Source organism: Hylobates moloch, unplaced genomic scaffold (assembly GCF_009828535.3).
Source record: "Hylobates moloch isolate HMO894 unplaced genomic scaffold, HMol_V3 SCAFFOLD_20, whole genome shotgun sequence".
Classification (NCBI taxonomy): Eukaryota; Metazoa; Chordata; class Mammalia; order Primates; family Hylobatidae; genus Hylobates; species Hylobates moloch.
In genome coordinates, this window is record NW_026652295.1 from 33,307,792 (window position 1) to 33,332,308 (window position 24,517).

The 24,517-nt window shown below is 45.4% G+C and overlaps 2 protein-coding genes across 4 annotated transcripts in view; both read left to right on the forward strand.

Annotated features, from left to right (window-relative positions):
• The window catches only part of LOC116460503 (uncharacterized), a 20,319-nt gene extending 9,332 nt beyond the window's left edge, over positions 1-10,987 (forward strand). Inside the window, exons 3-5 of the mRNA XM_032141753.2 lie at positions 5,071-5,160; positions 7,501-7,605; positions 10,646-10,987. Of these exons, the coding sequence (XP_031997644.1) occupies positions 5,071-5,160; positions 7,501-7,605; positions 10,646-10,844 (394 nt within the window). The 3' untranslated portion in view covers positions 10,845-10,987. The remainder of the gene's footprint in view (positions 1-5,070; positions 5,161-7,500; positions 7,606-10,645) is intronic.
• A 12,180-nt stretch (positions 10,988-23,167) lies between these two features.
• BLTP3A (bridge-like lipid transfer protein family member 3A) overlaps positions 23,168-24,517 on the forward strand; it is an 81,562-nt gene continuing 80,212 nt past the window's right edge. For all 3 annotated transcript variants that reach the window (XM_032141756.2, XM_032141754.2, XM_032141755.2), the window contains exon 1: positions 23,168-23,403. In XM_032141756.2, the coding sequence (XP_031997647.1) occupies positions 23,360-23,403 (44 nt within the window). In that variant the 5' untranslated portion in view covers positions 23,168-23,359. The remainder of the gene's footprint in view (positions 23,404-24,517) is intronic.

A 24,517-nucleotide genomic window follows, 5' to 3' on the forward strand; every position in this document is an offset into this window, starting at 1 on the left:
GCCGGGCATGGTGGCTTACTTTACACTTGTAATCCCAGCACTTTGGGAGGAGGAGGTGAGCGGATCCTCTGAGGTCAGGAGTTTGAGACCAGCCTGGCCAACATGGCGAAACCCCATCTCTACTAAAAATAGGAAAAATTGGCCGGGCGTGGTGGCTCACGCCTGTAATCCCAGCACTTTGGGAGGGTGAGGCGGGTGGATCACCTGAGGTCAGGAGTTCAAAACCAGCCTCAACATGGAGAAACCCGGTCTCTACTAAAAATACAAAATTAGCCGGGCGTGGTGGTGCATGTCTGTAATCCCAGCTATGTGGGAGGCTGAGGCAGGAGAATTGCTTGAACCTGGGAGGTGGAGGTTGCATTGAGCCGAGATCGCGCCATTGCATTCCAGCCTGGGCAACAAGAGGGAAACTCCATCTCAAAAACAAAAACAACAGCAAAACAAAAAACAAAAAATTCAGACGGGCATGGTGGCACATGCCTATAGCCCCAGCTACTTGGGAGACTGAGGCAGGAGAATCGCTCAAACCCAGGAAGCGGAGGTTGCAGTGAGCTAAGATTGCGCCACTGCACTGCACTCCAACCTGGGCTACAGAGGGAGACTCCGTCTCAAAAAAATAATAATAATTAATAAATAATAAAAAGGCAAAACTATTATGGAAATTTTCAAATAAAATAGAGAAGCGGGGGCCTGGTGTGGTGGCTCATGCCTGTAATCCCAGCACTTTGGGAGGCCGAGGTGGGTGGATCACCTGAGATCAGCAGTTTGAGACCAGCCTGACCAACATGGAGAAACCCTGTCTCTACTAAAAATACAAAATTACCTGGGTGTGGTGGCACATGCCTGTAATCCCAGCTACTTGGGAGGCTGAGGCAGGAGAATCACTTGAACCTGGGAGGTGGAGGTTGCAGTGAACAGGGATCTCGCCACTGCATTCCAGCCTGGGCAACAGAGCGAGACTCTGAAAAAAAAAGCCGGGCGCGGTGGCTCACGCCTGTAATCCCAGCACTTTGGGAGGCCGAGGTGGGCGGATCACGAGGTCAGGAGATCGAGACCATCCTGGCTAACACAGTGAAACCCCGTCTGTACTAAAAAAATACAAAAAATTAGCCGGGCGTGGTGGCGGGCGCCTGTAGTCCCAGCTACTTGGAGAGGCTGAGGCAGGAGAATGGCGTGAACCTGGGAGGCAGAGCTTGCAGTGAGCCAAGATTGCGCCACTGCACTCCAGCCTGGGCGACAGAGCAAGACTCCGTCTCAAAAAAAAAAAAAAAAAAGAAAAAAAAAAATAGACAAGCTTAATGAACCTCCCATTCTGAATTTCCTCACCCTTCATTTCTCATTGCTCAGCTGTAGCACTCTTGTTCCATTTATTCTAAGTTTCTCAACCTTGATACTGTTGGCATTTAAGGCTGGATAATCTTTTGCTGTGGGGGTCTTTCTGTGTGTTGCAGGATGTTTGACGGCATCCCTGGCATCTGCCAACTAGATGCCAGTACCAACCTCCAGTTGTGACTACTAAAAATATCTCCAGGCATTGTACAGTGCCCCTGGGAGGCAAAATTGTTTCTGGCCAAGACAGCCACTGAATATTGTCATCTACTCCCTTTCTCCTTCCTGGATTATTACGGAGCAAACCTCAGACATTGTCCCAGTTTTTAAAATTTATTTTGTTTATTTATTTATTTAATTTATTGAGATTGAGTCTTGCTCCGTTGCCCAGGTTGGAGTGCAGTGGCGTGAGCTCACTGCAGCCTCTGCCTCCTGGGTTCAAGCGAGTCTCCTGTCTCAGCCTCCCGAGTAGCTGGGACTACAGGTGCACGCCACCACACCTGGCTAATTTTTTTGTATTTTTGGTAGAAATGAGGTTTCACCATGTTGGCCAGGCTGGTCTTGAACTCGTGACCTCAAGTATTCGCCTGCTTCGGCCTCCCAAAGTGCTGGGATTACAGGCGTGAGCCACCATGCCCAGTCACAATTTTTTTTTTTAAAACTGAGTCTCGGCCGGGCGCGGTGGCTCACGCCTGTAATCGCAGCACTTTGGGAGGCTGAGGCAGGCGGATCATGAGGTCAGGAGATCGAGACCATCCTGGCTAACACAGTGAAACCCCGACTCTACTAAAAACACACACAAAAAAATTAGCTGGGCATGGTGGTGGGCGCCTGTAGTCCCAGCTACTCTGGAGGCTGAGGCAGGAGAATGGTGTGAACCTGTGAGGTGGAGCTTGCAGTGAGCCGAGACCAAGCCACTGCACTTCAGCCTGGGCGACAGAGTGAGACTCCGTCTCAAAAAAAAAACAAAAAAAAAAAACTGAGTCTCACTATTGCCCAGACTGGAGTGCTATGGTACAATTAAAGCTCACTGCAGCCTCAAATTTCTGGGCTCAGGTGATCCTCCGGTCTTGGCCTCCTGAGTAGGTAGGGCTACAGGTGCACACCACTATGCCAGGTTAATTTTGTAAAATTTTTTATAGAGATGGTATCTCACTTTGTTGCCCCGGCTGGTCTTGAACTCCTGGCCTCAAGCAGTCCTCCTGCCTGGGCCTCCAGAAGTGTTGGGATTATAGGCATGAACCACCACACCTGCCCCATTGTCCCATTTCATATGAAAAAATAAACCATGATGTAATCTTGTCCCCTTATTTGAAAAGATGTTAGAAATTTCTTGGCATTAAAAGATTTACAGTATATTCTGTAGTTACTTTGCATATGCAGCAAAATAATTTAGGATGAATAAACATTTTTTTATTTAAATTTTAATTTTTTTAGAGATAGAGTCTTACTCTGTCACCCAGGCTGGAGTGCAGTGGCCCGATCATAGCTCACTGTAGCCTTGAACTCCTGGGCTCAAGCATTCCTCCTGCCTCAGCCTCCCAAGTAGCTGGGACTACAGGTGCACACCATCCTGCTCAGCTAATCTTTATTTTTTGTAGAGACGGGGTCTCACTATGTTGCCCAAGCTAGTCTTTAACTCTGGAGCTCAAGAGATCCTCCTGCCTCAGCCTCCCAAAGTGCTAGGATTACAGGCAGGAGCCACTGCACTCGGCTTGAATACACGTTTTTGTTTTTGTTTTAAGGCTAGTCAGAATAAACATTTTTAGTGGAGGACTTTTTGAGAATAGTGGGGGAGCCCCTCAGGGACACACCCATGAAATCCATGATTATATTGACATACAGCCTGCTACTAAGTCAGTGACTTTGCTTCCCCCACTTCAGGCTTTACAAGCTGTCTTCCTACAAAGGATGTGAGAGAGGCCGGGCGCGGTGGCTCAAGCCTGTAATCCCAGCACTTTGGGAGGCCGAGGCGGGTGGATCACGAGGTCAGGAGATCGAGACCATCCTGGCTAACACGGTGAAACCCCGTCTCTACTAAAAAAAAAAATACAAAAAAATTAGCCGGGCGTGTTGGTGGGCGCCTGCGGTCCCAGCTACTCGGGAGGTTGAGGCAGGAGAATGGCGTGAATCCAGGAGGTGGAGGTTGCGGTGAGCCGAGATCGCGCCACCGCACTCCAGCCTGGGGGACAGAGAAAGACTCCGTCTCAAAAAAAAAAAAAAAAAAAAGGATGTGAGAGAGGCCTTTTTGATTAAAAAAGTCGATATTGGGGTATAATCCCTGAGATCCCACAGGCTTTATTCAGAGGCATATGGATAATAAGCTATTCATAAATCTCCACTTAGGTCACTTTTTTGGACCTGATCCCATTAATTATCAATAGTTGATGAGTAATTTGACTTCCTTTGCATTGGTGGGAGTGGAGTGGGATGGGTTGTAGACAGCTTATATCAGGAATAGACTATGAGTGTGTATTTTAATATTTATTTGTGATTCTTTTCTAACACCAAATATAGATAATCTTCAGTTTCTCTTGTTTTATGCTTCATCTGAAAAAAAAATTTTTAATTGATTGTATTAGACTTTCTTAAAAATCATAATCTCTTTTGGGGCAGGCTTATAGTTTTTTTTTTTTTTTTTTTGAGACGGAGTCTCGCTCTGTCGCCCAGGCTGGAGTGCAGTGGTGCGCTCTCGGCTCACTGCAAGCTCCGCCTCCCGGGTTCACGCCATTCTCCTGCCTCAGCCTCTCCGAGTAGCTGGGACTACAGGCGCCCGCCACTACGCCTGGCTGATTTTTTGGTATTTTTAGTAGAGACGGGGTTTCACCGTGGTCTCGATCTCCTGACCTCGTGATCCGCCCGCCTCGGCCTCCCAAAGTGCTGGGATTACAAGCGTGAGCCACCGCACCCGGCAGGCTTATAGTTTGAAATCTTTGTGTGTTTTAAATATCCTAGTTTAGTGCATTGATTTCCAAACTGGTAAACCAACATGGTGTATTATTTTGACCTAGGACAGCATACATAGGAAGGATAGAAATTTTATAAAGCCTAGCTTTTTGGGCACGTATTACACTTTTTCAAACAAAACTATGAATGGCTTTAATTGGTTATAAACTACATCTATAGATTAAAGATGACTGTTCCTCTTTGGTAAAAGACATTGATAGGGCCAGGCATGGTGGCTCACGCCTGTAATCCTAGCACTCTGGTAAGCTGAGGTGAGTGGATTGCGTGGACTCAGGAGTTTGAGACCAGCCCGGGCAATACGGTGAAACCCGGTCTCTATAAAAAATACGAAAGTTAGCCAGGCGTGGTGCCATGCACCTGTAGCTACTCGGGAGGATGAAGTGAGAGGATCACCTGAGCCCGGGAGGGCGAGGCTGTTGTGAGCTGCGGTTGTGTCCCTGCACTCCAGCATGGGTGACAGTGAGACTCTGTCTCAAAAAAAAAAAAGACATTGATAGGCAGGAAATTTTTACTCCAGTCTCCCATACTTAATTTAGCCATAGAAATGCTAAGTAGAAAACATAAATCAATAAACCAATTAACTGCAATTTTAGCTGGTGAATACCTAAAAATGATTTTAAAACTGTAGGACCATGATGTAATAATTTTAGATGACAACTAGCAAGAGTAAAGTAATTGGAACCATTGAAGACTTAAAAGAAAGTGGTTATTTTAGTTACTGGGTTGTTGAATTCTTATTCATCTTTTTTTTTTTTCTCACCCTCATCTCCAAAGCGGCTGCATTTCAACAAGGAAAGATACCTCCTACTCCATTCTCTGCTCCTCCTCCTGCAGGGGCGATGATACCACCTCCCCCCAGCCTTCGTAAGTTTAAACTTTTAATCTTAAGGGGTGTGATGGGGCAGGCTATCCTTTGATTAGGTTAGATTATCTCACCATTGGCTTTCAAATGCTGTTGCATTTGTATGTAGATAGTAATATAAATGTATAAATATATAAATGTTGAATATAGATGCAGGTAGTAATAGAAAACAACTTTAGTGGTATAATTTCTAAAATAACTTTAGAGTTAACTTTTGATTGCATTGTCACTAAGATACTGTATTTGTGGCATCCCAAGTGTGGATCTAAGACAGATTTAAATGGAAAGAAAGCTCAGAATGAACCTCTGATTAGATGAGCTAATACATGAATAGGAGTTGCTAGGTACATTAAATTATTTACTGCTATGAGCCCAGCACTGGAGGATTAAAATAGCTGATACACTCCTTAGTCTTTTGCCCTATTTTCTAACCCACCTAACACTAAAATCTATACCTTAGAAAGATAAGAATTAGGCTGGGCGTGGTGGTTCACACCTGTAATCCCAGCACTTTGGGAGGCTGAGGCGGGTGAATCACCTGAGGTCAGGAGTTTGATACCAGCCTGGCTAACATCATGAAACCTCATCCCTACTAAAAATACAAATACTAGCCAGGTGTGATGGTGCATGTCTGTAGTCCCAGCTACTCAGGAGGCTGAGGCAGGAGAGTTGCTTGAACCCTGGTGGTGGAGGTTGCAGTGAGCTGAGATCACCTCACTGTACTCCAGCCTGGGCAATACAGCAAGACTTTGTCTCAAAAAAAAAAAAAAAGAAAAAGAAAAGAAGGAAAGGTAAGAATTAGATCATTGAAAGTGGAGTAGATCATGGGCCCAGCTTTCGGGGAAAGTTTGTTGTTCTATGTGACAGACAAGAGGAGATTGAGTGCTGTACTGGGTCATACTGTACTGTGGCTCTCCTCGGAGGGGTCAGACTGAAATCACATTCAGGACCTAGACTCAGTCTTGCACACAATCACGGGTATAAACCTAGGGAAGTAGGCTGTTTGTAACAGTTGCACACTAATGTAGGTGGACCACTAATGCCCTGCCAAACCTTTTCTGGGCACCTGCCATCCTAGGACCTGGTCAGGCCTCAGCCCATAGCAACTCCAAGGTTACTTCTCTCTCCTTCTCTACCTTGACTGGCTGGCACTCAACTCCATTATTTTTGATAGCAGAATAGTCTGTGGTATGAATTTACCATAATTTACCTCACTATTTTCTTTCTTTTTTCTTTTTCTTTTTTTTTTTTTGAGACAGAGTCTGGCTCTGTTGCCCAGGCTGGAGTGCAGTGGCATGATCTCAGCTCACTGCAACCTCGGCCTCCTGGGTTCCTTGGATTCAAGTGATTTCTCCTGCCTCAGCCTCCCGAGTAGCTGGGATTACAAATGCGTGCCACCATGCCCAGCTAATTTTGTATTTTTAGTAGAGACAGGGTTTCGCCATGTTGGCCAGGCTGGTTCCGAACTCCTGACCTCCCGTGATCTGCCTGCCTCGGCCTCCCAAAGTCCTGGGATTACAGGCTTGAGCCACCACCTCCGGCCTACCTCACTATTTTCTTATTAAGTTGTTCCAAATTTTAGGTATTGTAAATGATACTGTCAGGAATATCCCTGCATATAAGTCTTTGTATTTTCAAAGAATCTTTTAAAACCATATTTTCATTTTTTACAAAGGGATCTGAAATTAGATACTTGTGGCTTAAGTTCATCAGCTTTTTGTCAGGAGCTCTGTAGAAGGTACAACCTCTCCACCCCCTTGTTTTGTTTTTTTAAATTAAACTCTCAATTTTTTTCTTAACCTAGGGAATCTGACTTTATTTTATTCTTCTGTCTAGGCAGACTTGTTCTTGCTTTTTATTCATAGATTAATGTTTTATGGCCTGTGATTTTTGTGGATCTGCTATTATAAAAAGAAACCATAAGAGGGCTATTGTTTCAGAATTTGAAGGAGTTCGTGAGATCCTTTTAGTTTGATTAAGAAGAGAAAATGTTGCCGGGCGCAGTGGCTCACGCCTGTAATCCCAGCACTTTGGGAGGTCGAGGTGGGCAGATCACCTGAGGTCGGGAGTTCGGGACCAGCCTGACCAACATGGAGAAACCCTGTCTCTACTAAAAATACAAAATTAGCTGGGCGTGGTGGCACATGCCTGTAATCTCAGCTACTTGGGAGGCTGAGGCAGGAGAATCGCTTGAACCTGGGAGGCGGAGGTTGCAGTGAGCCGAGATTGTGCCATTGCACTCCGGCCTGGGCAACAAGAACGAAAATCCATCTCAAAAAAAAAGAAGAGAAAATGTTAATATGTGAGCACACCTTAGCCACGGGCTCCATTCTTTATTTCAGCGGGTCCTCCTCGCCCTGGTATGATGCCAGCACCCCATATGGGGGGTCCTCCCATGATGCCAATGATGGGCCCTCCTCCTCCTGGGATGATGCCAGTGGGACCTGGTAAGTTTGAATGTCTATCTTTCTAGTTTGCTCCATTTAGTTTAGTTACTATGCATAGCTGACACTTAATGGAAGGAAGTCAGTTATGTGTAGCCAAAGCTTGAAAATGGGGAGTTATGCTCCACTTCTGAGGGTGGAATATTTACACAAGTTATCTAATTAGCTGTCTAAATGTACTATTGTAACAAATTAAATTTGGTCAACTATTAATGATAAAGAAAAAGAAATACTTGGTTTTATCATTATAATTGGATGGTGTCCAGTGACCTTGTGCTACTAAAAGCAGGATAGGTTGCCTCTGTTTTTCTTTTCCTCTCTTCTGTTTCCTTGCCTCATCCTGGCTTTTGGCCATTTATACTGAAGAGAAGGGTAGATGAGCTTGTTCCATTTTGTGGGGAGGGGGAAGGTTATAGATACATTTTCTCAGTTTTGATTTGGAGCAGAGCCACCTCTTGTTGCTTGTTTAGTCTTGCAGTTTAACTTAGCCACATCATTATATTAAAAAAGCTTTCAGCCTGGTAGTTGTTTTTTTATTTAGGGAGGGGTAAAAAACTTACACTTCAAACATTTTATTTTAATGTAAATTTAAACGTACATTAATTTGCAAATCTTTCTGATATACGAGCAGGACCTTTGCTTTGAGAGTGTGTCTAGGCCGGGCGCAGTGGCTCACGCCTGTAATCCCAGCACTTTGGGAGTCCGAGGCAGGCAGATCATGAGGTCAAGACCATCCTGGCTAACACAATGAAACCCCATCTCTACTTAAAAATACAAAAAACTAGCCAGGTGTGGTGGCACGCGCCTGTTGTCTCAGTTACTCAGGAGGCTGAGGTGGGAGAATCGCTTGAACCCAGGAGGCAGAGGTTGCAGTGAGCTGAGATTGTGCCACTGCACTCCAGCCTGGGTGACAGAGTGAGACTCTGTCTCAAAAAAAAAAAAGAAAGTGTGTCTAATGATTGAAACACTGTATATTTATTGCATAAACCAATAAGCCATAACTATAACACATCCTCCACCAACTTTAGTTTCATTTCTTTGAAGTGGTCTGAGACCTTGTGATATAATCTAGTTCCAATCTTTTATGATTATTTTGCCTACCAAATTGTTGAGCATTTTTTGATGATAGTTTATCTGAGTCTTCCTAAGTATTAAGTTAGTTTTCATAGAAGCTATTCTCTTTTCACACTCATTTAATTGGGTTGTGGAAAAATTATATATATATATAATTGGAGTAATAACTACAACTGACACAATCAGGTTTGGGAACAGATGTGACCGACACCTCTAACTTCTCTGGAAAAACAAGCTGCAAAGTTACTAGAGTAGCTTCCTAGGCAGAAGTATCAGTACGTGTGCTGCGGGTATCACTTAGAGGAGGGGGAGAGTATAGATAAAGAGAGTTCCTGCCTTACTGACTTGTGAGCCCAAAACACAATCAAAATGGCTTTAATGGCTTTAGCATCCTTAAACCAGGCTCACAAATTCAAATTCTTAGAGGTTTTAGGGATGTGGTGAACTGGGGAATGCATGATTCATCTAAAGAAGGCTTCTAGAACTCAGCTTCAGCCTATGGTTGCAATTTGAGAATACAGGCTTGGTGTTGCCTTTTCTCCTGAGTTTGCTGTTTGTTTTCTATTTTTTCAAACCAGGATGAAATGATAAGATTGTGGGATTTGTGTTAAAATAATTGAGTGGTTAGAGGGTGGAGGGGGATAGGAATGGGTGGGGAGTATAGATAGAGTTGTCCATGAGTGGATAATTGTTGAAGCTAGATGACGGATACATGGATGTTCATTATACTCTTCTTTACTATTCTTGTGTATGTTTGAACATGTCCATAATAAAAAGTTTAAAAGAAAAAAGGAATCTAGACTTTTGTATGAAATCTCAATGTTGTCAACTGATTCAAAGTAAATTCACTATGGAGACCAAAGAAAACAAGTTTCCAGTTTTTAATCTTTGGTCTGTGTCCATCCATTTCCTCTAAGAAATTCTTAAATGTAGGTTAAGCATGGGCTTTTATGTGGCATTTAGAAGTTAGTAGTATTCTCTGTTCCCGTTTAAATTGGTCTTAAATTCTGTACCTGTTGGATTTTTGTGTCTGCATATTCTTGTGTTTCACCATTTGTGATAAGGCTATATTCAAGTTTGAATATAGTTTTCTCTTGAACGCTTTGCTGCAAACCTTTAATCAAAATTATTTAGTTAAAAATAAATTGGTAAGATTTGATATTTAAAAAGAATATAGATAACATGAAATTATGGGGCATAATAGTAAAATTAATATCCATGAACCCACCACCCAGCTGAGAAGTAGAACATTATTGATTCCATTGAAACTACCTGTGTTCCTCCCCTACCCCTCTGCCTGCCCTGCCCTCCGTGGCTCATTTATTTGGCTGGTTTATTGATGGGACACTTAAAAAAATTCATTAATAGTTTCTGAAATGCATTAGAAAAATCAAATTTTTTTTGCGCTAATTGTTATAAATCACGTTATTGCCTATTATTTTTCTTGACTTGAGCTAAGTATGGTTACTAACAGGTTCTCAGCATGGGCCTCCTGCTCACCTTTCCTACAACTCCGAACAAACGCTTAGTGGTAAGATTGTCGTCTATGCCTGTGTACATTCATGAAATAGCTCCTGGTTATATGGTCGATATCACTGATTAAAAGAACTGACTGAAAAACATGTGACTTAGTTGTGAATTTCCCTGAGTGAGAAAAAAAGGTCAGTTTAGAGAACTAGTGTCCCTGGCGATTTCTGGAAAGCAGTCTGTTGATAGTTTCCCCCTTACTATCATTAGATCATGATTCCCATACGGTTCTTGTGTTGACCTTTTTGTTTTTTGTCTGAGAATGTCTAAGTCATTTACAGATGTGATAAATTCATTGCATTTCTTCTGTCACGTATGTCTTTTTTCCAGCATTTTGCAAGGGGGGCTACGTTTTTTGTTTTTAATTGAAGTCCCATCAAACTCTCCCTAAATCGTATTTTCTGATTCCCTTTTTCTCCCTCTTCTTTGTTTTGTCCTGCAGCTCCTGGAATGAGGCCGCCCATGGGAGGCCACATGCCAATGATGCCTGGGCCCCCAATGATGAGACCTCCTGCCCGTCCCATGATGGTGCCCACTCGGCCCGGAATGACTCGACCAGACAGATAAGGATAGAGGGGAGGCTTCATTGTATCAGTTTTATATTACCTGTTCTGCTTCACCAGGAGATCATGCTGCTGTGATACTGAGTTTTCTAAACAGCATAAGGAAGACTTGCTTCCCTGTCCTATCAAAGAGAATAGTTTTGGAGGGGAGAAGTGGGACAAAAAAGATGCAGTTTTCATTTGTATTGAGAAATGTGAAAATAAAATTGTCAACTCTTTCAGTTACAAGTGTGTTCCCTTTTTCCTCCTCTGTATTCTCTGTGTATTATAAAAGAAATGAAACATTCCAGTTCTGTTTCTCTAGCTCATTATCTCTTCAGCATATCCTCTTCGTGAGATTATTTTTCCTTAGCTATATGATAAATCTCTTTGGGCATCCTCCCTTTATTAGTAAAGTCATCTTGTACAGCACTAAATCTAGCACTTGCAGAGCTTTTGTTGGTTAAAATAATAAACAGCTCGGTTAATTTTTCACATGAATAACACTTTGTATAGTAAGTGGAAAATTTTAAGTCTTTTATGCTGAAGTAAGGGAAAATAGTTCCCGTTGTGTGCATGTCAGCCAAGAATGGCAAGAATTGCCCTAACTTCAGCTTCTCCTTTCTCTCAGCTCCCCTCTTTCTTGGGCTCAAATAATCTGAAAAGTTTCTCCTTTTTAAAAAATAACTTAAAGGCCGGGCATGGTGGCTCACGCCTGTAATCCCAGCAGTTTGGGAGGCCAAGGAGGGCAGATCACCTGAGGCTGGAAGTTCCAGACCAGCCTGACCAATGTGGTGAAACCCCATCTCTACTAAAAATACAAAAATTAGCCAGGCGCGGTGGCACATGCCTGTAATCCCAGCTACTCAAGAGGCTGAGGTGGGAGAATCACTTGAACCCAGGAGGCGGAGGTTGCAGTGAGCCGAGATCGTGCCACTGTACTCCAGCCTGGGCGACAGAGTCTCAAAAATAATAATAATATAATAATCAAAAATACTACTAATAATAACAATACAAAAAAACTTAAGGGCCAAGTGTGATAGCTCACGCCTCTAATCCCGGCACTTTGGGAGGCTGAGGTGGGTGGATTGCTTGAGCCCACGAGTTTGAGACCAGCTTGGGCAACATGGGGAAACCCTATCTCTACAAAAAAATACAAAGATTAGCTGGGTGTGGTGGCACATGCCTGTAGTCCCAGCTACTCTAGAGGCTGAGGTGGGAGGATCGCTTGAGCCTGGGAGGCGGAGGTTACAGTGAGCTGAGATTGCACCATTACAGCCTGGGCAACAGAGCAAGACCCCATCTCAAAAAAAAAACCAAAAACATAAAACAACCCAAACAACTTTAAATTAGAGATAGTGTCTCACAATATTGGCCAGGCTAGTCTGGAACTCCTGGTTTCAAGCAGTCCTCTTTTCTCAGCCTCCTTAAGTGTTGGGATAACAGCCTGAAAACTTTCTGTAGCATTGGTAAAATTACACAGATTTCTTTGTTACGGAAGGTGCTTTTATTTGTTTTTTTTTTTTTTTGAGATAGGGTCTCACTCTTGCCCAAGTTGGGGTGCAGTGGCTCAGTCATAGCTTACTACAGCTTTGACCTCCTGGGCTCAAGTGATCCTCCTGCTTTGGCCTCCCAAAGTGCTGGGATTACAGGGGTGAGCCACTGCGCCTATCCCAGAATGTGTTTTTAGAATCCTGTTTGTTACATCACTAGGCTGTAAAAGTAGCATATTTTCGGCCGGGCGCGGTGGCTCATGCTTGTAATCCCAGCACTTTGGGAGGCCGAGGCGGGCGGATCACGAGGTCAGGAGATCGAGACCACGGTGAAACCCCGTCTCTACTAAAAATACCAAAAAATTAGCCGGGCGTGGTGGCGGGCGCCTGTAGTCCCAGCTACTCGGAGAGGCTGAGGCAGGAGAATGGCGTGAACCTGGGAGGCGGAGCTTGCAGTGAGCTGAGATGGTGCCACTGCACTCCAGCCTGGGCCACAGAGCGAGACTCCGTCTCAAAAAAAAAAAAAAAACAAACAAACAAAAAACATTTTCAGGGAAGCATTTAGAAAGGAAGCCATTGGCACTGTTCATATTCAGTGAAGTATAAAACTTAAACTTGGCCGGGCGCGGTGGCTCGTGCTTGTAATCCCAGCACTTTGGGAGGCCAAGGCGGGCAGATCACGAGGTCAGGAGATCGAGACCAGGTGAAACCCCGTCTCTACTAAAAATACAAAAAAATTATCCGGGCATGGTGGCGAGCGCCTATAGTCCCAGCTACTCAGAGAGGCTGAGGCAGCAGAATGGCGTGAACCCGGGAGGCGGAGCATGCAGTGAGCTGAGATTGCGCCACTGCACTCCAGCCTGGGCGACAGAGCGAGACTCTGTCTCGGAAAAAAAAAAAAAAAAAAACACTTAAACTCTCGGTTCGGCATGGTGGCTCATGCCTGTAATCCCAGCACTTTGGGTGGCTGAGGTGGGTGGATCACAAGGTCAGGAGTTTGAGACCAGTCTGGCCTACATGGTGAAACCCCGTCTCTACTAAAAAATACAAAACATTAGCTGGATGTGGTGGCGCATGCCTGTAACCCTAGCTACTCGGGAAGCTGAGGCAAGATAATTGCTTGAACTCAGGAGGCAGAGGTTGTAGTGAGCCAAGATCGCACCATTGCACTCTAGCCTGGGTGACAGAGCAAGACTCCATCTTGAGAAAAAAAAAAAAAAACCCTTAAAACTCTCTCATATTGCAAGTGGGAATGAAAACTATTATACCTTCTGGGAAGGCAATTTGGCAGTATCTATCAGAATTAGAATACCTGTATCTTTGACCTACTATTTCCATGTCTAGGAATTTATCCTGCAGGTAGACTTGCACATGTATGAAATGACTGATGTGTATTATGTATTGCAGCAAAAGATTGGAAATAATATAGATGTCCAATGATAGGGGGCTGATTTAAGTATAATACAGTTGCATATACCATGTTGCATATACATGCATCAATACACAGTTCCATATACTATGCATGTTAAAACAGAATAAGGAAGTTCTGTGTACCAATAGGAAAAGATCTCCAAGATACACATTGTTCTACACATTGGTTCACCTAACAATGTATTGTTTGTGGCTATCATTTTTTTTTTTTTTTTGAGATGGCTAAATAAGAAGTCTCACTCTGTCGCCTAGGCTAGAGTACAGTGGCACAATCCCAGTTTACTTCAATCTCTGCCTCTCAGGTTTAAGGGATTCCCCTGCCTCAGCCACCTGAGTAGCTGGGACTATATGCGTGCACCACCATGCCTGGCTAACTTTTTTGTATTTTTAGGAGAGATGGGGTTTCACCATGTTGGCCAGGCTGGTCTTGAACTCCTGACCTCAGGTGATATACCCACCTTGGCCTCCTGAAGTGCTGGGATTACAGGCGAGAGCCACCGTGCCCAGCCTGCACTTCATTTTTCTATCAGGAAAATTAAGATAACTCACAGAATGGGAGAAAGTTTTTGCAAATAATATATCGTGTAAGGGACTTGTATCTACAATATACAACGAAGTATAACTCAACAAATAAAAAGACAATTAAAAAATCGACAAGAGATCTGTAGAGACATTTTTTCCAAAGAAGATTTACAAATGGCCAAAAACCCATGAAAGATATTCAACATTAGCCATCTAGGAAATGCACACAAATCCTTAACCAAATATTGGCAATCAGAATTCAGCAATATATGAACATTATATACCATGACCAAAAGAGGTCTGTTTCAGGGATGCAGGCTGATTCAGTATTTGAAAATCATTAGGCCGGGCGTGGTGGCTCACGCCTGTAATCCCAACACTTTGGGAGGCTGAGGCGGGCAGATCACCTGAGGTCAGGAATTTGAGACCAGCCTGATCAACATAGAGAAACCACATCTCTACTAAAAATACAAAATTAGCTGGGCATGGTGGCGCATGCCTATAATCCCAGCTACTAGGGAGGCTGAGGCAGGAGAATCGCCTGAACCCGGAGGTGGAGGTTGCAGTGAGCAGAGATCGTGCCATTGTACTCCAGCCTGGGCAACAAGAGCAAAACTCTGTCTCAAAAAAAAAAAAAAATTATTGCTGGGCGCGGTGGCTAACACCTGTAATCCCAGCACTTTGGGAGGCGGAGGCGGCTGGATCACCTGAGGTCAGGAGTTCAAGACCAGCCTGACCAACATGGAGAAACCCCGTCTCTACTAAAAATACAAAATTTCTATCCTGGCCAACATGGTGAAACCCCATCTCTACTAAAAATACAAAAATTAGCTGGGTGTGGTGGCACGTGCCTGTAATCCCAGCTACTTGGGAGGCTGAGGCAGGAGAATTGCTTGAACCAGGGAGGTGGAGGTTGCAGTGAGCCGAGATCATGTCACAGCACTCCAGCCTGGCAACAGAGAGAGACCCCGTCTCAAAAAAAAATAAAAATACAAAATTAGCCGGGCACAGTGGCACATGCCTGTAATCCCAGCTACTTGGGAGGCTGAGGCAGGAGAATCGCTTGAACCTGGAATGCGGAGGTTGCGGTGAGCTGAGATCGTGCCATTGCACTCCAGCCTGGGCAACAAGAGTGAAACTCTGCCTCAAAAAAAAAAAAAATAATAATAATATTAAATTCAATCCACTGTGTTAACAGGCTAAATAAGAAAAATTCTTTTTTTTTTTTTTGAGACGGAGTCTCGCTCTGTCGCCCAGGCTGGAGTGCAGTGGCGCAATCTCCGCTCACTGCAAGCTCCGCCTCCCGGGTTCACGCCATTCTCCTGCCTCAGCCTCTCCGAGGAGCTGGGACTACAGGCGCCCGCCACCACGCCCGGCTAATTTTTTGTATTTTTAGTAGAGACGGGGTTTCACCTGGTCTTCATCTCCTGACCTCGTGATCCGCCCGCCTCGGCCTCCCAAAGTGCTGGGATTACAAGCGTGAGCCACCGTGCCCGGCCGTAAGAAAAATTCTTGATCATAGCATTTCATGCAGACAAAACATTTGACAAAATTCAACACGATAAAAATAGAGGAAAATAGAGAACTTCCTCAACTTGTTAAAGAGCATCCACAAAAATCTACAGCTTGGCCGGGCGCGGTGGCTCACGCTTGTAATCCCAGCACTTTGGGAGGCCGAGGCGGGCGGATCACGAGGTCAGGAGATCGAGACCACGTTGAAACCCCGTCTCTACTAAAAATACAAAAAAATTAGCCGGGCGTGGTGGCGGGCGCCTGTAGTCCCAGCTACTCGGAGAGGCTGAGGCAGGAGAATGGCGTGAGCCCGGGAGGCGGAGCTTGCAGTGAGCCGAGATTGCGCCACTGCACTCCAGCCTGGGCGACAGAGTGAGACTCCGTCTCAAAAAAAATAAAAATAAATAAATAAATAAAAAATCTACAGCTGATCTATGTGTTGGTGAAAACTGAATGCTTTGCCCCTAAGTTTGGGAATACAAAAATGTCCACTCTTAGCACTCTTTTTAACAAAGTACTTGAAGTTTTAGCTACCAGAAAAAGTTAAAAGGCATGCAGATCAGAAAGGAAGAAACAAAATTGTCCCAATTGCGTATGACATAATTGTGTACATAAAAAATTCCAAGAAGGTAACTCACACCTGTAATCCCAGCACTTTGGGAGGCTGAGGTGGGAGGATCACTTGAGCCCCGGATGTCGAAGTCACAGTGAGCCTTGAAAGCACCACTACACTCCAGTCTGGGTGATGACACAGCAAGACTCCATCTCATTAAAAAAAGAAAAAAATTAAGGAATCTACAAAACGACCTCATATTACAAAATACTACTTCAACCTATAAAAAGAGCTAATGAGTGAGTTCAGCAAAGTTTCAAGGTACAAGATAAACATCCAAAAATAATGGTTTTTCTGTATACTAGCAATGAACACGTGGACACATACATTAAAAATAACATAACTGCTCAAAAGAAAAAAACAGACGTAAATCTAATAAAACTAGTATAGGCTGGGTATGTTAAAAAGTACATAGTGCTGATGAAAGAAATCACAGAAGATCAAAATAAATTGGAAGACTCAATATAATAAATATGTTTATTTACCCTAATTTGATATACACTTTTAACCCCATTCCTATCAAAATTCCAGCAAGATATTTGTAGATATAGACAGGATTATTCTAAAATTTAAATGGTTGGGCCAGGCGTAGTGGCTCACGCCTGTAATTCCAGCACTTTGGGAGGCTGAGGCAGGCAGATCGCTTGAGGCCACCCTGGCCAACATGTCTCTACTGAAAATATAAAAATACGAAAATACTGAAAATACAAAAATTAGCCAGGCATGGTAGCAGGCACCTGTAATCCCAGCTACTCAGGAGGTCGAGGCATGAGAATCACTTGAACTCAGGAGGTGGAGGTTGCAATGAGCTGAGATCATGCTACTGCACTCCAGCCTGGGTGACTCTGTCTCAAAAAAATAAAAATAAAAATAAAAAATTTAAATGGGAAGATAAACTAGAATAGCAAAAACAATTTTGGGAAAGAATAGGCCAGGTGTGGTGGCTCATGCCTGTAATTCCAACACTTTGGAACACCTGGAGATCACACAACTGCACTCCAGCCTGGGCAACATACTGAGACTCCATCTCTACAAAAATAAAAATTAGCTGGGTATGGTGGCACACACTTGTGGTCCCAGTTACTGGGGAGGCTGAGGCAGGAGAATTGTTTAAGCCCAGGAGGTTGAGGTTGTAGCTAAGATCACACCACTGTACTTGGTGACAGGGCAAGATCCTGTCTCTTAAAAACAAAAAAGGAATAAAGTGGGAGGATTCTACCTGATTTCAAGACTTATTACATAGCTACACTTATCAAGACTGTGTGGTATTGGGAGAAGGACATAGATCAATGAAACTAAATAGAGATCCTAGAAATAGATCCACATAAATATGCCCAACTGGGCCAGGGGCAGTGGCTCACACCTGTAATCCCAGCACTTGGGAGGCCAAGGCAGGTGGATCACTTGGGGCCAGGATTTCAAGACCAGCCTGGGCAACATGGCAAAACCCCATCTCTACTAAAAATATGAAAGTTAGCTGGGCATGGTGGCAGGCACCTGTAATCTGAGCTACTCAGGAGGCTGAGCCAGGAGAATTGCTTGAACCCGGGAGGCGGAGGTTGCCATGAGCCGAGATTGCACCACTGCACTTCAGTCTGGGCGACAGAGTGAGACTCTGTATAAAAAATATAGATAGATAGATAGATAGATAGATAGATAGATAGATAGATAGATAGATACATAGATAGATAGCTAGCTAGCTAGCTAGCTGGGTGGAGTGGCACAGGCCTGTAGTCCCAGCTACCTGGGAGGCTAAGGTAGGAAGACTGCTTGAGCCCAAGATCACACCATTGCTACCACACCTGGCCACAAAACACCTACTAAGAGGGAAAAAGACAAAGGCCGGGTGTGGTGGCTCATGCCTATAATCCCAGCACTTTGGGAGGCCAAGGGGGGGGGGGGGGGGAGATCACCTGAGGTCGGGAGTTCGAGACCAGCCTGACCAACATGGAGAAACCACGTCTCTACTAAAAATACAAAATTTGCCGGATGTGGTGGCACATGCCTGTAATCCCAGCTACTTGGGAGGCTGAGGCAGGAGAATTGCTTAAATGCGGGAGGCAGACGTCGTGGTGAGCCAAGATCACGCCATTGCTCTCCAGCCTGGGCAACAAGAGTGAAACTCCATCTCAAAAATAAAAAAAATATAAAAAAAAAAATAAAAAAAGAGGAAAAAAGATAACCTACAGCCTGTGAGAAAATATTTGCAAGGCCCAGCGTGGTGATTCAATGCCTGTAATCCCAGTACTTCAGGAGGCCAGGGTGGGTGGATCACTTGAGCCCAGGAATTTGAGACCAGCCTGGGCAACATGGTGAAACCTTGTCTTTACAAAAAATACAAAAATTAGCTGGATGTGATGGCATATGCCTGTAGTACCAGCTACTCAGTCGGGTGGGGAGGGGGTTGAAGTGGGAGGATTGCTTAAACCTTGGAGGTGGAGGCTGCAGTGAATGTGATTGTGCCACTGCACTCCAACCTGGATGACAGAGTGAGACCCTGTCTCAGAAAAAGAAAGAAAGATTTGCAAATGACATACCAAACAAGAGATGAATGTTTCAAATATATAAAGAACTCTCAAAACTCAAGGGTAAAAAAAGAGAATCCAATTAGAATGTGGGCAAAAGACATGAAGAGGGATTTCACTGAAGCAGATATACAGATGGCAAATCATGTGAAAAGGTATTCAATGTCACTGGCCATTAGGGAAACACAAATCAAAACTACAATGAGATATCACTACATACCTATCAAATGGCTAAAATAAATATAGTGACAACACAAATTATGGTGAAGATAGAGAAACTGGATCACTTACACACTATTGGTGGGAACATGAAATGATAATAGTTATTCTGAATACCAGTTTGGCAGTTTTTAGATATACTAAACACTCAACTACCATACAACCCAGCTATTGCACTCCTGGGCACTTATCCCAGCAAAATGAAAACTTATGCTCACACAAACACCTGTACACAAATATTTATAGCAGGCTTATTTATAATAATAAAAAACTGGAAACAGCCCAGATGTCCTTCAGCAGGTGAATGGTTAAGCAAACTGTGGTATATCTATATCATGGAAAACTAATCATCAGGAAAAAGGAACAAACTATTCATACACATAGCTACCTGGATGAATCTCCAGAGAATTATGCTGATGGAAAAAGTACCCTCAGGCCAGGCACATGGTGGCTCACACCTGTAATCTCAGCTCTTTGGGAGGCCAAAGTGGGACAATCGCTTGAGCCCAGGAGTTCAATGCCAGCCTGGGCAACATAGCAAGATCCTGTCTCTACCAAAAATAAAACAATTAGCCAGGCATGGTGGCGTGTGCCTATAGTCCTAGCCACTCAGGAGGCTGAGGTGGGAGGATCACTTGAGGCCAGGAGTTGGAGGCTATAGTGAGCTATGGAGGCTACAGTGAGCTATGGAGGCTACAGTGAGGTATGATTGCACCACTGCACTCCAGCCCAGGCAACAACAGAGCGAGGCCCCATCTCTAAAAAAATAATAAAAATTAAAAATAATAAGAAAAAGTACAGTCCTCAAAGTTTACCTACTGTATGGTTCCATTTATATAACATTCTCGAAATTACAAAATTATAGAAATGGAGAACACATTAGTGGTTGCTGGGGTTAAGGAGATGGTGGGTACTGGAGGAAGATTGGGGTCATTATAAAAGAGCAACAGTGGCTGGACGCGGTGGCTCATGCCTGTAATCCCAGCACTTTGGGAGGCTGAGACAGGCAGATCACCTGAGGTCAGGAGTTTGAGACCTGCCCGGCCAACATGGTGAAACCCCGTCTCTACTAAAATACAAAAATTAGCCAGGTGTGGTGGCATGCGCCTGTGATCCCAGCTACTCTGGAGGCTAAGGCAGGAGAATTGCTTGAACTTGGGAGGCAGAGGTTGCAGTGAACTGAGTTCACGCCATTGCACTCCAGCCTGGGTGACGCAGCGAGACTCCATCTACAAAAAAAAAAAGGGCAACACTGATGGACATGTTCTGTATATTATCTATTGATGTCAATATCTTGGTTGTGATATTGCAATATAGTTTTGCAAGATGTTATTATTGGGGAGAACTAGGTAAAGCATACAATGACTTCTTTGTATTATTTCTCTCTCTCTCTCTTTTTTTTTTTGAGATAGAGTCTTGCTCTGTTACCCAGGCAGGGGCATGATCACTCACTGCAGCCTTCGCATCCTGGGTTCAAGCAATTCTCCTGCCTCAGCCTCCCGAGTAGCTGAGATTACAGGCACCCGCCAACAGGCCTAGCTAATTTTTGTATTTTTAGTAGAGACGGGGTTTCACCACGTTGGCCAGGCTGGTCTCGAACTCTTGACCTCAAGTGATCCCCCCGCCTTCGCCTCCCAAAGTGCTAGGATTACAGGCATGAGCCACCATGCCTGGCCTATTTGTATTATTTCTTACAACTGAATGTTAATCTATAATCATCTCAATATAAAATGTTTAATTTGAAAAAAATGTATGGATTGGCTTCAGATCCCTTTTGTCTTTTATTTTATTTATTTATTTATTTATTTTTGAGATGGAGTTTCTCTCTTGTTGCCCAGGTTGGAGGGCAATGGCGCGATCTCGGCTCACTGCAACCTCCGCCTCCCATGTTAAAGCAATTTGTCCTGCCTCAGCCTCCTGAGTAGCTGGGATTACAGGCATGCACCACCACGCCCAGCTAATTAGTATTTTTAGTAGACACGGGGTTTCTCCATGTTGAGGCTGGTCTCGAACTCCTGACCTCAGGTGATCCACCCGCCTCGACCTCCCAAAGTGCTGGGATTACAGGCGTGAGCCACCGCGCCTGGCTTCCTTTTGTCTGTATGTGTCTCAGATTCTTAGAATTGCAATGAAGGATAAACACATTAACACTGTTTGTGAAAATATTAACTCTCTTATTTCCTGGTCCCTAAAGAGGCCATACTTTTGTAGAGAACGAATTTTTGCATTCAACAAAAATAACTCATTCACCAGGCGTGATGACACATTCAGTGGGGATGCTCAGTCTCTGAGCATGAGGTAGGTTTTGCCTTACATAGCTGATTCAGATGTCCAATCTTCTTTGCTGGGGTGCTCCAGCAAAGGAAGCCTGAAATGCAAAAATTGCTGTGAGGCCCCTGTGGCTGAGGACCGAATTGGGAAAAAGCAGTAATGGCCGATAACATTGGCAAGAAACCTCCTCTTCCATAGGCCCTATTGGTCCCTGTTATATATTCTGGTGAGAGGTGGGCAGAGGGACAATTAATGATATTCAGTCCTACTGGAGGGGAGTGGGTAATAAAGCACCTGGGCCGAGGATGATTTGCTTCCCTTTTATATAATATTTTGGGGACTTCTGGGAAAAATTGAACTTACTATGACTAAGGGATAGGCATAGGAATGCATGGTCTCTTATTTTTGAGACAGTCTCGCTCAGTCGACCAGGCTGGAGTGCAGTGGAGTGATCTCAGCTCACTGCAACCTCTGCCTCCCAGGCTCAAGGGATCCTCCCATCTCAGCCTCCTGAGTAGCTGGGATTACAGACTCATGCCACCACGCCCGGCTAATTTCTGTATTTTTTGTAGAGATGAGATTTCGTCATGTTACCCAGGCTGATCTTGAATTCCTGGGCTCAAGCAATCCGTCTCTCTTGGCCTCTCAAAGTGCTGGGATTACAGGGCAGAGCTACGCGGCTGGCCTGATTATTCATTTTTAAAATTTAACATTTATATGGTTTACCGTGCTTAGACTATCTCTGGAATTAGGGAGTAATTGTTTTCAGGGAAACAATTGTTTTGGAGCACCCTGAATGACTGGGGAGACAGGGAGACATGGTTGAATGTCTTTGGTTTTATATTAAAGAATGACTACATTTAAAATGCAATATTAGCTGGTGGCCAGACTTCCTATAAGGCTGTCTCAAGAGGTTTTTGTTTTTCTTTTTTTTTTTTCCCAAGTTTTTGCTTGAAGGCTTAAGTCCAGAGAACTGTCACCTTTCCATCTTTGCCATTGGGTCTACGGGTGTCGCCGGCATGTGGGTTACACTTTTAAGCGTATGGATGAAATAGAGTGGATGTAACACTTGACTGGGAGTCAGAATACTTGGGTTCTAGTCTGGGGTGGCCTTAAGTTAGTGACTTTGGGAAAGCTCTTATTTCTCAGGGCTTCCGTTTCCGTATTTGCACAGTGAAGAAGCTGATCTCTAAAGTCCTAGGTCATTTTAACAATTGACTGTCTCATTTTCTTCTGACCCCACATTTGGGAGGGAATGCTTCTGCAGTGCGTCGCTCGGGTCTTGAGTGAATACATTTTGCCCATCGGTTCAGGAGCCGAGGCTAAGGGAGGCACCAAGAGGGTGACGGGCGCCCCCTTCCCAGCTCTCCAGCACAAAGCCCTTGGCAGCTGACCGCAGCGGTTGGTTAGCGTCTCCCATCTACGGGTCTGTGAGGTCCTTGATACTACTTTTCAGTCCCCAGCCTGATTCCTGGAGTACAGCTGGTGCTCAACAAATACTGAGTGAATGTGTGAGGGAAATAAATGAGAGGCGGACGCTAGCATCCGGGAGCTGCGCAATGATCTAACGAATTTCTGCAAAAATTACAACTACCCCGCCTTTCTCCTAGGCTTCAAGGCGACTGCCGGGTGCGAAAGGAACCGAACACCCCTCAGAGGCGAAAGAAGCCTTTCAGACCGGAGAGGCAGATGGGAGCTCGGAGGGAGTAGGCTCGAGCCAGCCCGCCCCAGCGCTGCGCGCGCCGCCGCCCCTCACCGCGCGCGCCTCTGGCCGCGGCAAGCAAGGCCGGCGGGTGGCGCGCGATCGTCGCGTCGCTCTGGGCCGGCGGCCGCGGCGCCGCGCGGGTGGGTGGGATCGTGGCGGAGCGCCAGGCGCCCAAACAGGGGCGAGAAAGCGCCATGGCGGCGGCGGAGACGGCTGTGTCCGGTGCTCGCGCCGCGGCGAGGTGAAGGGGCCGCCTCTTCTCCACAAGTGAGCAGGCCACAGCTGCCCGCCCACCCGCCTTCCACGCGGGCCGCGGCTCCGGCATGGCCGGGATCATTAAGAAGCAGATCCTGAAACACCTGTCCCGGTGAGAGCGCCAGCGCCGGCCCCCGGCGGTCCCGGGCCCCTCCTAACCCTCTCCAACCTCCTCCCTGACGCCGCGCTCCGGGCCCAGTCTCCTTCTCTCCAGCCCGGAGCTGGGACTCCGTGGCAGCCCCTGCCTAACTCGAGCCCGGACAGCTTCTCCCCGCGCCCGCCGGCACCCACCGTTGTCGCCGCTCTATGCTTCCCCCGCGCTGGGCCCTCCTGCCCTGGCGCCGGTGCAGCTAGTCTCTCCCCACCCTAACATCCCCCTGGACTTTTTCTCTCCCCTCAAGGGCTCTCCTGGCCTGCTGTCCCCACCTCCCACACCTCCGAGCAGGTCACCCCCTGCTCCCCTGACCGTCTTTCCGAGGCCCCCACGAAACCCACTCTTGCCTGCCCGAACCAGCTGTCTTCTCTCTGCTTCCTCTGGCCTTTGGGCCCGTGCCCCTTCCTCCGGGCCTCTGACCGCCCTACTCTCCCAGATCCTGTGCCCCTGCCTGTTCTAAATAACCCTGCCACCAGTCCTGCTATGCCATTTCCCCTTAGATTTCCAACGCCGAGACTGGTTTTCTCTATCCCAGGAGCTCCCACCTCCTCCTCTTCTGTCTGACCCTGTTGCATCACCCTTGGAAAAGCCCAGCACCCAGGGCCGTTCCTCTGGACTTCTTTCTCCCTCTTTTGCTTTTCTTTTCATTACACAGCCTAATTGGAGAAAGGTCATGAGAGTTGGGGATAAAGTTTCCTCAACCTTCCCTTTAAGATGTGGAGGTTTTTTGACAGCCTGTGAAAAGAACCAACAACGTTCGCTTCTGCTTTGCACCCTTTTATTAAGCAATGTTTTGTCGCTGAGTAATTTGGCATGGGGAGGCTGGCCGGCAAAACAGTTTTCAGGTGTAGCCGAGTGGCTGCTTAACCCCGTGTTCCGGTTGCAGGTTGTCAGAACCAGTAGCCACAAAAATTGGGAGCTAGGTTTCACTTAGTTTTCACTCATTATTCCATGCTGGAGTTGGTGATGGTTAATACCTTAACCAGCCTTTGTATCTCAAGTGGAGAGTGATCCAGGGCTTGGCTGCACAGTGGTCAGTGGCTTTCAGGAGGTAGGGGTGAGGGGAGATGTC